The sequence below is a fragment of the Anas platyrhynchos genome, chromosome 2, assembly GCF_047663525.1.
Source record: "Anas platyrhynchos isolate ZD024472 breed Pekin duck chromosome 2, IASCAAS_PekinDuck_T2T, whole genome shotgun sequence".
Classification (NCBI taxonomy): domain Eukaryota; kingdom Metazoa; phylum Chordata; class Aves; order Anseriformes; family Anatidae; genus Anas; species Anas platyrhynchos.
Genome location: NC_092588.1, coordinates 48,824,780 through 48,838,784, shown reverse-complemented (window position 1 = coordinate 48,838,784; position 14,005 = coordinate 48,824,780). Strand labels below are relative to the sequence as shown.

Genomic DNA, 14,005 nt, shown 5'->3' with positions numbered 1-14,005 from the left:
ATAAATTATCACATTCATAGATTAATAAAATTACCTATACCCGACTGAACTGTTCCTAGGTGCTGAACTTAGAAGCTATTGCTAGCTCCAAGAGAGATGGAAATACAGGAATGTTGTATGTTTCCTTTCCACCGTGGAAATGTAAGTATTAAAGTTGCTTTTATTAAAATAAACTCTCTTTATAAATACAATTATTATCATGTATACAATTCACTTCACACAATACAGTATTCAAAATCCGTGGCACCTATATAAAAATACAATATTAGTTTAATTGCATCATTTGATATGCAGATACATTATTTTGCAGATCCAAAGAGGCATGCATGATTTTGTTTTTCAAAGGACGGAGCGGTATTTACAAGCAAACATGATCCAAACAGCACATGCGGATTCAGGGTACGTAAACACTCGTACACGAACTGCAAGTCGCACCTGGTCACCCCTACAACAGATTATTTCTTCACAGAAAGGAGACCTATGACAAAGAAGAAAATCAAGAATTACTAATATCATAAGCAAGAAAAATAACAGTAACAACGAATATCAATAAGCTACTATTAAAGTTTTCAGTTATACAAGTGCAATTATTTGAAACATGATTAACATACAACAAGCATCCCAAATCTGTCAATACAAACAATATTGTTTTATAGCGCAAGGGCTGTTGTCTTGGAGAAGAACAAAACCACTGACGATCACTTAGCAAGAGCAGAGAAATTAAACGAACTGTATTTCAGGGGAAAGGACAACACACTCCTCAGTATTTGATTTAACCCATCAGCAGTCTATCATCACTGAACTCACCCATTTAACACAAAAGCTCTGCACCCGATGTTCAATTCATTATGTGCATCAAACAACTATTCTTTATTGTTCCAGATCTTATGTAAGGAACTTGATTTTCTTTAAACTTTACTATCAAAGCAAACAAAAAAACCCCTGCAATTCATAATTGTGTGTCCCTACTTGGTTTTCACATATACGTTGTAATTTATACTTAGTCTTACCGAAGACATGTGGCAAATGCTCTCCTGGCATTTCTGTATACAAAATGGATAGGAAACCCTTTAAATGTGTGACCGTCAGGTACTGCTCTTCGTACAGCATCTTGAAACTCTTCGTTTCCAGCAGAAATACTCGTGGTACGTTCGAGCTCGTAGGCTGCTAACGCTGGTGACAACAGATAGGATAGATGGTCATCCCAAACAGTAGAAAGGCCAAGATCCTGTGAGGCAAGCCACAACATGATGACAACCATGCAGAAAGAATATAAGGATGTTAATCAGCTTGCATAACATACAGATTCAAATAAAATCATGACCAACCTTTAACTTGCAGTTCATGGATGTGAATCCATAAAGCAGGAAGGGTTAGGTACTCATTCACACACCAAACCAGAAGAATCAACCACCACCACCAAAATATTTAACACCTAACAAGAAATTAAGTCAGACTCGACTAAAACAAGACCAGCAATGTTTTGAAACTATATATTTTAGCTACAGTATATTTTGAAGAAATTTAAGACTACAGTGCTGGTGCATAAGATAGGCAGCAGAAATATGGGAAAGATCAACGAGGAATCACCTCACGTTTTCCTAATGTCTCCTGGAAATTCACTACAAAAACCAATGCACACCAAGTTCCCAAAACACGGATACGTATGTACATGCACTCTTACCATCAAACAAATGCAAGCAAGTAGAAAAATCTAACCACTTCAGTGTTCAACACTGCACAAGATTCATACTCTGAGAATTACTTGACACCCTCAGGTTGAGCATTATGTGGTAGGAGAGATTAAAAAGTAAAAGATATTGCTAACATTGAAAAAAAAAAAAAAAAAAGAAAAGAAAGAAACAATCAGCTATCAGCTAAAAGAGCTATCAGCTATCAGGAACTGAAAATATCATCTCCTTCATATTCAGTCCAGGAAGAATAATTTCTGGTATATTATGTCACGTAGAAATCTTGATAAAGGACAAAACTAACTTCTAAAAATACCTGCTAATTTTGGATAGCACTCAGAGTAAGACTCTGAAAACTGAAAGCCTGCTTTCATCAAGGGAAGAGACACACATATAAAATAAGATATAATAACGTGATAGATGTGCTAAGGATGCTTATCTTCTCAGCCCTTTTACAAACCACTCATAAGCGGTCTGCAGATGCCAGTAGGCCAAAAATCACAGACCAGGAAAGAGAGGAAAGGGGGGAACAAGCCCACACGTGACTGCAGCACTGTCACAGCAAACGGTCAGTATGATGTCTAAAGTAGCTCAGTGCAGTCATCCCAGATGTTTTTCAGTTACTTCAGTTTTCACATCTTGCATTTTGGCAAAAGGTGATAGAAAACACGTTACAAAGGCCCAGATACTTAAACCAACAAACATCTGTGCAAAACAAACACACAAAAAACATGCACCTTTACCACCTCAGCAGATCGGTAATAGTTTTCTAAGCAGATTACCTTCCTGTGTTCTGAGACCAGTAATCTCAGCTGCAATTCTATCTCATTGCTTGTTACTGCAGCATCTATTGCAGAAGCACACAAAGGAGGAAAAGGGGGAACTGAAGATGCTGCTCCAGGAGAACAGACAGATTTTATTGCTTCTCCACTCATGGGCTTCCATTTAGACTCGTCATGCAGGTCAAACACGCAGACCTCCACAGCATCAGTGGGCTGACAATTTCCAAAGAACTTGTGATGGTTGAAGACACAACCTATTGTGCGATAGGGATACAATGGCTTGGGTTGTTCAACTAGCGGAGGGTCATCAGGGTTGATAGGCCTGTGGATATACCTGATCAGAAACATTCAGTTTTTATTTATTAATGCACCTTATTTCACATTTTTATTAATGCACCTTATTTCATGTCAAGGTAAAAATATGTAGATGGGACAGAAGTAAGTCATTTATCCATTTTAAAATATAATGCAAGTTTGTTAATAAAACTTCCTCCCCATAATTTATTCTAATAATTAATTCTAATACAGGAAAGTAATTACACACATTTTTGGAGGCGTAGCATACAATGCAATAATACATCACTTTTCTTCTTTATATGTAGGAAAATAATCTGACTAATCAAGGAGATGTGGAATAACAATTACATTTTGCAACTATAAAAACATGTCCGTACAGCTTCCACACTGTTCATCACATTTTGGGAAGTACAGCTTAAAATGCTAATCACAGCATACATAATCACTGGCAAAAAACATAATTGCTCACTTTCAAAACTGGTTATTAATCAGCTCCTTTCACAAAGCCAGAAGTTTTACATTCACATATATGGGTCCCTTCCAACTCAGGATATTCTATGATTCTATATATGGTCCCACTGTACTTACAACTTGAAGCTATATATTACAAACAGCTTAGTGCTTCAAACAGCACTAAGAAGTATAGTGGTCTGGACCATAGTGCTGAGCGTCATCTGTAAATGGGAATTTCTTATCATTGAAGCTCTGAACAAATTTTTTTTTCATTTTGATATAAAAATTGGGATTGAATACCACTCTATGCCCTTGAGCAACAGGACATGCAGAATGACAAAAAAGGGAAAGAATTTTAACAAACAGGTACCAGAAGCTTTAGAATACAGAACAACAACGTGCCCTTCTAAAATGACTCAAGTGAGAGAGGAGTTCAGAGAACTCGCACAGAGATTTCTGTAGGGGAACAAAGTAATGCAATGCTGATTTCACAGATGAACTAAGATTAAAAAAACAAACAAACAAACAAACACATATGGACTCCTAAACAATCATATCAGCTTTTATCTCCTTCTTCATAAATTAAGATGATCAGCTGCCCTAAGACAAAACAGCTACTACACTGTATTAAACTACTGAAAAGTACATTACAAACTTATGAACTACTTCACCTCATGCTGAACCAGTTACTCTTCAAACAGCAGCAGAACATAGAACACAAATTCGAAGACAAAAGCCTCCTAGACACTTAAATACTTAGTTATATGACAGAATGTAGAGACTAAAAAAAAAAAATAATAAATAAACCAAAGAACTACACAAATCTCAGTACACCTTGTTCAGTTTTCTCACATTCTGTTAACTCACCTATGCCCTGTTAAGCTCTCCCAAAAGGTAATCGTTCCGTCGGTTCCACAAGTCATTACCCAAGTGTGGGGGACTCCTTTTGCTTTTGTTCCCACACACACAAAGGCTTCCAACCCATATCCAAGAAGAAGGCTGCACAGAAGGTTAGCATGATCTTCACAGTCACCCTACAGTAAGCATTTGTAAGTTGGTTTAAGTATCAGGCACAGCTAAAAATATTAAAGAAAGAAAACCAATTCTATTTCTCCAATTGCTATTTAATAAGTCACACTTCCCTCCTATTTAGGCAAGAGAAGCAACGATGGCCAAAATCATGAACTAATTTAATTCTGCTAACTGTATAATGTGAAAGCTAACCAGTACAAACTATTCTGAAATTTTCAGGCTAATTTTACAAAAAAAAAAAAATAATAATCTTGTTATCCCATACCAGTAGCTGGTTAGCTTCTCTGATAAGTAAAGAATTCTTTCTTGTGATAAAGTTTTGGTTTTCTGTAACAGAATAAATTGTTTTAGTCTCATTGCAGACTATTTTTATTTTTGATTTAAGTATAGTGTGTGACTAATACTGGAAAACATATCTTTTAAGGATAACTTCAAGTAAAACAAAACCAGAACCTCACAGATCAATGTTCAAATTAAAAATAAGTATGTATATAAGGCAAATACCCAAGACAGTATCAGAAATTATTCAGTATTTTCATAGTTAGGAAATATAGTCACTGAATAAAACATAGATCTACTGTAATTTTACTTTACTTTTTTAATTTCAGATCTCCCACAGATGTGACTATGGAAAAGCTGAAAGTCATGTCAGCTACATTTCCTTCAAAGCAGAAAATAAGTTTTCTTCATCAATTTATTGCTACCAATTTTTTAATGTCTAATTAAATGCTCTTCACAACTGTTAGCTGTAACAGAAAAAAGTTCCTCATAAAACAAAGCCTTCATAATATAAAGCACAGCATTCATTACATAAATAGCACAATCTTCCCCTACCATAATGTACAAAGCAAATATCCAAATAAGTAGATCTAAACCAGGTTTTTGTTGAAACTGTGTTAATAATGTGTCATGGTTTTGGCTGGGATAGAGTTAATTTTATTCATAAAGGCTCACACAATTCTGTGTTTTGGACTTTTGATGACAATAGTGGTGATAACAGAGGGATGTTTCAGTTGCTGCAGAGCAGTGCCCGCACAGAGCCAAGGACCTTCCTGCTTCTCATGTCCTGCCAGCCACCAGGCTGGGGAGGTCACGGCCAGGACAGCTGGCCCAGGGGCTGTCCCACACCGTGTGGGGCCATGCTCAGCAGTAACAGCTGGGGGAAAGGAGGAGGAAGGGGGGAGGACACTGGGAGTGATGGTGTTTGTCTTCCCAAGAAATCATTATGTGTGATGAGCCCTGCTTGGCTGGGAGTGGCTAAACACCTGCCTGCTGATGGGAAGCAGTGAACAAACTCCGTGCTCTGCTTTGCTTGTGCATGCAACATTTGCTTTACTTATTAAAACGACTTTACCTTGACCCATGAGTTCTTTCTTACCTTTCCAATTCTCTCTCCTATCCCACTTGGGGCGAGTGGGAGAGAAGCTGTGTGCTGCTTAACTCACTACTATTGCTAAAACACAATATAATGTCACGCTGTTTTTCTTAAGAAAATTAATAATGGTCCACCTGGTGTCTCAGGAGCTAAATTCAGTTATTTTCTGCATAGCTTTCCACTACACTGCCTTGGTGAAAACCCTTTTTCTGTACCTCCACGTATAACAGTCCTCAAACTCAGTCACTATCATCACTTTCATCTGAAAGCCAGCATGTAGCTCAGAGCTTTCCTTTACATGGCTGGTACCTGTGTGTGAAACTGTGTTATAGTCACAGGATGGTTTGGGTAGGAAGGGACCTTAAAGGTCACCTGCTTCCAGCCCCCCACCATGGGCAGGGACACCTCCCACCAGACCAGGTTGCCCAAAGCCCCATCCAGCCTGGCCTTAAACACCTCCAGGGATGGGGCATCCACAGCTTCTCTGGGCAACCTGTGCCAGTGCCTCACCACTCTTTGAGGTAAGAATTTCTTCCAAACATCTCATCTAAATCTATATTCAGAGACAATAGTTAGTGCCTTTCCTGTGTGGTCTTTGAGACTGGTCTAAAAAATGAGATACAGCTCCTGCTGCCAAGAACAGCAGATCTTTTTAATTATAAACACATCAGTGAGACAGTTTTTGAATGCAGAAGTATCTCAGTGCTGATGAAAAACAGTGATCACTCCAAAGAGCTATTAAAAGGGAGTGGTATTACTTGTACTGATACCTGAGAATTATAATCCAGAATGAGTTACGATTTATTTCATTTATTATAGCCATGTGATACAAATATTGGACTAGGCAGTAACTTCTAGTGAAAAACCTTACCTTGCAAAAACTGAATACAAAGACTTACCATCAATAAGTTTTAGCACATACATAAAAAAATGTGTTTTTCAAAACACTTTTCAAATAATTCTAGGCTAATCCAGGAAGAAAACTAGTGGCCTACACACGAGGATCGATTCACTGCATAACCTATAGGATCTTAGAGCCAATGTAGCAACCTCATTGTCCAATAGAATTGAAAAATGTATTGGAAAATGGACCTCAACAAGAGCAGAAAAGAAAGCAAGCCTGCTCGAGAGCCTGCTCATCTACCATTTAATACCTGGGTCTCTAAAAATATCCTAAATGAGCCACCTGCAACAGAGAATTCTCTGAGATGGACCGAATCCACCTTTCACAGCCTGTTTTTAATGACTAACCTCAGTTAGAACATACCAATGACAAGGTGTCATACACAGACTATTTGCACATACCTTGTTTCTACATATGAAAGCAAGAAGGGTGCACCACTGTTCCTGTTTGCCACCTCCTCCTCCAATGACAGGAGCTCTTTCATAACCCAGGACACTGACAAACCGCGCTGCTTGCCTAGGTGTGTCTAGCAAGCGGCCTGCTCGAAGCGGTCTGACATACGAACACACTGGACGGTTCACTCCATTTTCATCCTTAACATATAAAAATAAACAGCACTGTTAAAACTTCCTGAAGTGCCTCCTGTTTCTCTTCACGGAAGTGACACCTCCCATTCTGGCTGTACCAGGTGTGTTCAGTAGCAGCATCACCTTCCAAACAAGGGTGTGGTGTTCACAGCCCCACCACTGGCGGTGAGCCCCCACCCAGTCGCTCTCTAATTCTCCTGCAGCAGGGCTGGGGAAGAGAAGGGGAAGGGTGCAAGCGAGAAAAACTCATGGGGGAATAATAGGAAAAAGGAGAGGGGTGCAAGCAATGTAAATATAAAGTACAGTTACTTTGCAGCAATGAAAATATCTCAAAAGATAGATTTTAGACCACCTTTTTTTGCGATGGAATTTATTCTTTCCCAAATAATTGTAATTCAAAAATACTGAGACAGAAAAATTCTTTTAAAATTAAGACACAAGACCATTAATGCAATTAATTCAGAGAGACACTACAGCTAGATTTTTCTACTGGCTCTGTAACTGTTAGGATATTCTAGACAGAAAAGAACAGTTTGTGCTCCATCTGCTGTCAGTTTCCACACTGTCATCAAGCAAAAAAAAAAAAAAAGCACGTAATATATGCTTCTGCACTACATGTAAAAAGTGGATAATAACTGAGTTATCACAATTCTGATAATCTCATGTGTTCCCACTGCTACTTGGAGACTGGCTGGTCATCAGTCTGCTGGTAGGAGGTGGTGATTGCCCTTGCATCATCTTTCCCTCTCCATTTCTTTCTTTCATTTATGATCTCTACGGACTTAAATTCTTATTGTCTTTATTGTCTTAAGCCTTTGACATTTGTGGTTATTCAGGAAAGGACTAAGGAGGCTTTATTACCTCCTCTGTAGGGTTGCCAGGAGGACTTGTTTCTACATAATGGTATTAAGCTTCAGTAAACACACACAAGTTTAATCCTTAAAATTTCATCTTCAGCATGCTAAACCACATGTAGCCCTGACTGGAACATGGCCACATCATAAATCTATACAGATTCTACATACATAAACTTTAAATATCTATCTAAGAATAAAAAGATAACTTAAAGAACAGGTAAGCATATTCATAAAATTTACAAACCTGTGCAAAGATCTTTACTAGCCTCGTGTTGTGTGTAGGCCTAATCTGTAGGTATTCCCTCCACCACTGTTTAGCATACACAAGAAACAGTCGTTCTTTTTCTGCTGTCCTCTGACGTTCCAAAGTAAACTGCAGGTAAGAAAATAAACATAACAGATGACACATACTAATTCCAAACAAGAACAAAAATGTAATCAATAAGTGTATCAACACCAAATCCTGTCTTAAGTAAAATACAGCTTAATATTTACATGGCATGCCCACACCAATGCAAAAGAATAGTATTTTTAAATGAAAATCCAATGAGTGAAAACCTCAATTTACATTTCTTGTTTGTAGGCTCAAGCTTGACTGAAGTAGTGTTCATCTTCAGTGATGCATGTCTGTACAGAAGGATTACTCAGCTTGTGAAGCGTGGAGTAATATCTGCATGCGCCTTCAGGCCACCATTTACTGGCTTTTCAAGCAGAATAGCTGACTGTTGAAATTGTTTTTCAAATGGAAAAAGAGAGCAAGGAAACACTATCTGAAGAAACTTAAGTATTTCATACTCATTTCTCTTCTTGAAGCTTTGATACGGGCAATTAGAAAACTACATACAGTAATATTTCAAATAAAGTAATGATCAGTATAAACAAAGTAGTTTAAAAGAGGCAATTATATTTAAATTGAGTCAAAAAAAATACTATTGAATACTCAAAAACCCACAGTCCCCAATGTCCACGAGTAATTCTATACTGAGATCCCCCTCTTCCTCCTCCCAAAAGAATAGGTCAGCCTTCCCAAGAATTACTTACTTGAGTATTAGTTATTTCTGGAGACAGCGTCTTACTGAGTTGTGGATACATTTCAAGTCTGATGTTCAAAACACCAACAGAAACCTTTGATTCTGAACCTTCGAACCAAAATATATTTCAATCAGTTCCTTTAAATTCCTTTTACTCAGACACATCAGTGAGACAGGAACAAATTATTGTTTTAATTGTATTATCACAAAAAACAACTAAAACTTATTTAAATACTTAAAACATAAGCATCTTCTTTCATAGTTCAAGCTCACGTAAGACTGAAAGAAAGGGTTACACGGCCAAAGAAGCAGACACCTAGACCTGAGAAAATATCCGTGGTTTTCAATGCGGCCAATATCAGGACATACAATATGTTGAATGGTGTTCTGTAAGTGTCTAGAATAAGGTATCTGTTTTGAGGCATCTAAAATTGATTAGAAGAGCCACACTGCAAGCATGCCTGTTCCTCCTGAAAACACAGGTAGCTCACATTTAAGCAGTTAGAATAGGGTCAATTTCATTTCACTCAATATATGTTTTTTTATGAAGGACCCAGAATGCCATACAAATAATCATGTTTAAAATAATACTAACGCATAACGCTCAAAGTTTTGGACTCCATAAACAGTGAGAAGAAATAAATTACAAGAGATATGGAATTACATGCAGTATGAGCAACAGAAACCTCACATAGTGGTTTGTCTATATATCTGAGTTGCCAGCATGCTTTGATGTTCTTGATGAATTTTGTACAATGACTAGTTTAAAAGAGGACAAACAGTACTTGATTAACCGGATTTGTACCTTATTACTTAGGAAAAAAGTTAATGAGAAGTAGATCAGAATTTCTCCCATCACACATACAAGCAACATACAAGTTATTTTCATATATTTCAAAGGTTATTTGTTATAAATTAAAAACTGTCTACCTAAGAGTCTATCCAAACCCATATTGCTTAGTAAAGTTAGCATTATTTTATCCTGAAATTGCAAACAAACATATCAGTAAATAAACATATTTATGTTCACTGGATAAACCTGTGCACTAAATCATCCAAAAAAAAAAAAAAAAGGCAAAGGTGGTAAGAGTTAAGCATGATTTACACAGTATATGCTATTCTCAAAATATTTTTAAGATATAGTTTACTCTCTTGAAACTAGCAAGGGCCTTGCTTAACTAACTAGTAGAGAAACTGTGATAAAGAATACTCAAATGGCTCAGCTGTAACTTGACCAAGCTCTGGGATAACTAGTAGGAAGTCATGATACATTGAGTCCTGGATTTAACCTTTATCCATTAAATTGTATTATTCTGAACAATTAAGATGAAACACCTGAAACAGGGAGTGGTGACAAGTGACACATGGACACAGCTAAGCACCTAAACAAAGCTGTTTATCCCTTCTATCAGAAGGTGTCCTTCCAGCTCTGTGACTACAAGGCAGCAGAGCACAAATTACTTTCTCTAGCAATTGCTAGTTTGCTAAGAAAGGGACACAAGCTGTACTTTACTCTTTGGTGCATTGGACAGATTCCTGGAGATGCACTGCTTGATTTATATTTGTTTGTTTTAATAATTTACCCAGATTCTGCAGAAAACCAATTGTAGGAATTCCCAGACAGGACCTGCAACACTTGTTTTTGATATTTTCTTAACACAATAATCTGACCATTAGTCTCCTACCTAAACATTTCCTAAGGATACCTTACAGTAATTTTCCCGTTGAACTAAGACTAAACAATATCATAAATACTGTTTTAAGCCTATAAGCAAATTTAGTACGATATTTTAAATAATAGGCATATCATGACGACTTATTCTTACCTACACCCAGGAGTTCCACAGCAATGTTTGTTATGCCGTTCTCTGCAGCCAGGACAGATCGCCACTCCAAGAAATGGGATGCTACTAGGGTTGTCTCACCAAACGTGTCTGTTTTGATCAGAACCATGTGCACTGGATCACATATAGATAACATGGTGGTTGCATCCACCATTTTACTTCCATCACCTGCCATTATTAAACCAAGATAAAATAGCCACCATATTATTATCCCAAGTTCTCCTTCAAATTAAGTGAAAGATACACATCAACACCGCATTTTAAGAAAATCTTGCACCTAGAAGCATAAACAACAATCCTATCTTAAAATCAAACTCAGATTACGATGGAGCTACAGCAAGATTACCATCAATTCAGATAGGGGATAGAAAGATTACTTGATTTGACTACCCTAGTGTAAATGGTTTAATTGTACAAATTAAAAATGGGATTAACATTTAAGAAAGTAAATATTAAAGTACCACTAAGTAAAAGCAATTGCAAACACGCTCTTTGTAACTTTGAGTCTATTTACTATACCCCCCTGAATTTCTATAGGACTCAGACAGCATCAAAACGCTCTTCCTTTATCCCACCAGCTTAAGTCTTCCCTATTTATTCCACAAGTCTTCCCTTACCATTTAACTCCTACCATGCTCCCTGGCTACCAACAGCACAGGTAATGCAGACTGGAGATAACTGCCTGTTCTGCAGACATCTCCTGCCTGGTAGGCAAACTGAATGTACAATGACGTTTTCCCTTCCATACGGTGACAAGTTTACATCTCTCTTCACAGAAGAGTTGAGGTTGGACGGGACCTCTGGAGGTCATCTGGTCCAACTCCTCTGCTTAAAAAGAGCAGTTTGTCCAGGATCACGTCCAGGAGGCTTCTAAAGGACCTCCAGGGAGATACTGCCCCCTTCTTCACTTGTAAGCACAAAGCTTGTGAAAATCACAGCCATCTTAGCATCTCTTACCATCCTTAAGGTTACTATCTCACTGTCATTTCTGGATAAAGTAACTTTTAAATTAGACCAACTTTAGAGTGAAAAATAAGTAAGAATAGAGAGAGATGTAGAAGTAGCAAAACCTAATAGAGCTATCAATTTCCCTAGGCAAACATGATTACGGGAAAAAAAAACAACCAAATAATATTAAATAATATCAAATATATTTCAGAATAACTATAAAGTCAGGGAAAGGAAAAAAAAAACACCACAGTACCAGTTCCTTACCTAGGCTATCCTTGTGTACTTCAAGTAAAAAACCATCATTAAAGTCCGGCTCACAGGCACAGGGAACAGGTTTAGAACGGAAGCGCTGATTTCGGAAATGTAAACACAGAGTGAAAGTAGAACAGATTTGGCCAGGCAGAGGATCTGGTTCCTGAAGATGTTCCAGAAAAGCTTTCCCACCCAGAACCTGAAGGTAAAGATACCTTCGTGTTGGGTCAATGTTAGCTGTAAAGCGTAGCAACAAAAATGAAGAGACTACAAAAACAGCACTTAGGAAGCACATTAAATATCAGCTACCTAACAGGAGAATAGAAATGTGATTTTTTTTTTTTCCACAAACAAGTCCTTAGAAGAAAGTGATTTTAAAATACACAGAAACTATCTTAATGCAAAATGAGTGAAACCCTTACAAGTCAAACTTTAAGTGACATTAATATCTGCTGCTTACATGAACTGCTATCCTTTAGATAAGCAGGAAAGACATTTATTTCTCCACAGTTTGGAGGTTTTAAGTGAATCCTGTCCATACTGGACTACTAATTTCACATTTAATAATCATACACTTCAAATTTCTTTCTAGACTATGATCAAAAAAAAAAAAAAAGAATAAACAAGCAACATACTTTTTTTCAGAACTGGTGGTTCTCTAGCAACAAAATGTGTTGATGGTTTTGAAGCAGAAGTCCTCTCCTTTTCATTCACATCCTGGAATCATAATTAAGACACTTTTACGGTATCAAGCGAGGCAACAGCACTATTCCCACAGTATTCTAAAATGTAAAGAATCCTCCATTTCAAATGAATGTCATTCCTTGTGTATGCTCCCTTCTAGTACGTGAGACTTAAAACTGAACAAATACTTTCAATATAGTATCATCATTAGATCTACTTTAGTACACACATTATGCTGCTCTGCTCTCAGAACATCACAAATCAGTAAACCCTCAGGAACCTTTAGAAGTAAATTCCAGCATCTAAAGGGGGCCTACAGGAAAGATGAATAGGGACTCTTTATCATGGAGCATAGGGATTGGACAAAGGGGAAGAGCTTTAAGCGAAGAGAGATCTAGATGAGACGTTTGGAAGAAATTCTTCCCTCAGAGGACGCTGAGGTCCTGGCACAGGTTGCCCAGAGAAGCTGTGGATGCCCCATCCCTGGAGGTGCTCAAGGCCAGGCTGGATGGGGCTTTGGGCAACCTGGTCTGGTGGGAGGTGTCCCTGCCCATAGCAGGAGGGTAGGAATCAGGTGATCTTTAAGGTCCCTTCCAACCCAACCCATTCTGTGATTCTACGATTCTAGTGAGTTATAACTTTGTCAACACACTACACCAGTGAGAAGAATAAGCAGAAATTGTATCCTCCCTCAACAGCTACTTACAGTTACAAATTTAAGTTCTTTCATAACATCATCAACGATTCCTCGTTGCCTTAAGGCTTTTATCAGATCTTCTGTGGACAGCTGCTGATGCTCAGGTGCTAGCTCCTCACGTATGGTCTCAGCAAGAACTTCTCTGATCCTGCCGTGGACATCCATCTGAAAGAAAATGCAAGATAGGCTACAACTACGAGCCCTTGATAGCAGTTATGACTAAAGACTCTTACTTATGACTCTGTAAGAGTGCAGGAACGTGGAAATAGCTACTCCATGAGGATTACTCCCTTTTTGCACGCAGTTAAGTCTTTTAATTTAGTAGGAACTAGTCAAAGAAGTTACATTATCTCCCAAAATCCAACACTTGGAGTAACCGGGTCTTAAGCCGTGAGGAATAAAGCTCAGGGGCAGGACTCCTCCCCTCACGCACCTTGAGGAGCTGCCGCTGGATGAGCTCCCGCAGCTCCGCGGCTCGCTCGGGGGGCAGCGACATGGCGCCGGCCGCCATGAGGGGAGGGGAGGGGGGGGGAGAGCCCCGCCCCCAGCCGCCCGCCAACGGTCGCGG

The 14,005-nt window shown here is 38.3% G+C and overlaps 1 protein-coding gene across 3 annotated transcripts; it reads right to left on the bottom strand.

The window, feature by feature from the left end:
• Nucleotides 1–142: 142 nt before the first annotated feature.
• Nucleotides 143–14,004, bottom strand: CEP76 (centrosomal protein 76). Of its 3 annotated transcripts, none has more exons than XM_027452077.3 (12): nt 13,871–14,004; nt 13,447–13,602; nt 12,692–12,773; nt 12,069–12,293; nt 10,836–11,021; nt 9,020–9,117; nt 8,223–8,351; nt 6,936–7,127; nt 4,091–4,257; nt 2,474–2,807; nt 1,011–1,228; nt 143–478 (listed from the first exon to the last, which is right to left on the bottom strand). In XM_027452077.3, exons 1-12 carry the CDS (start codon nt 13,946–13,948, stop codon nt 340–342), a joined length of 2,004 nt encoding a protein of 667 aa, XP_027307878.3. In that variant the 5' UTR covers nt 13,949–14,004; the 3' UTR covers nt 143–339. The 3 variants fall into 3 exon arrangements, with proteins under 3 accessions (XP_027307878.3, XP_027307879.1, XP_027307882.3); XM_027452078.3 differs by lacking the exon at nt 13,871–14,004 and adding an exon at nt 13,671–13,800; XM_027452081.3 differs by lacking the exon at nt 143–478 and having other exon boundaries at nt 1,036–1,173.
• Nucleotide 14,005: the final 1 nt, after the last annotated feature.

Bases quoted from the DNA above. Each gene is read 5' to 3' on its own strand.
- CEP76 (XM_027452077.3), bottom strand. From the start codon at position 13,948: ATGGCGGCCGGCGCCATGTCGCTGCCCCCCGAGCGAGCCGCGGAGCTG. The intron at 9,118-10,835 runs GTAAGAATAAGT...TTTGGTTCGAAG, and splicing joins TGTGGAACTCCTGGGTGTAG to GTTCAGAATCAAAGGTTTCT. The intron at 7,128-8,222 runs GTTTGTAAATTT...TTATATGTTAAG, and splicing joins TAGTAAAGATCTTTGCACAG to GATGAAAATGGAGTGAACCG.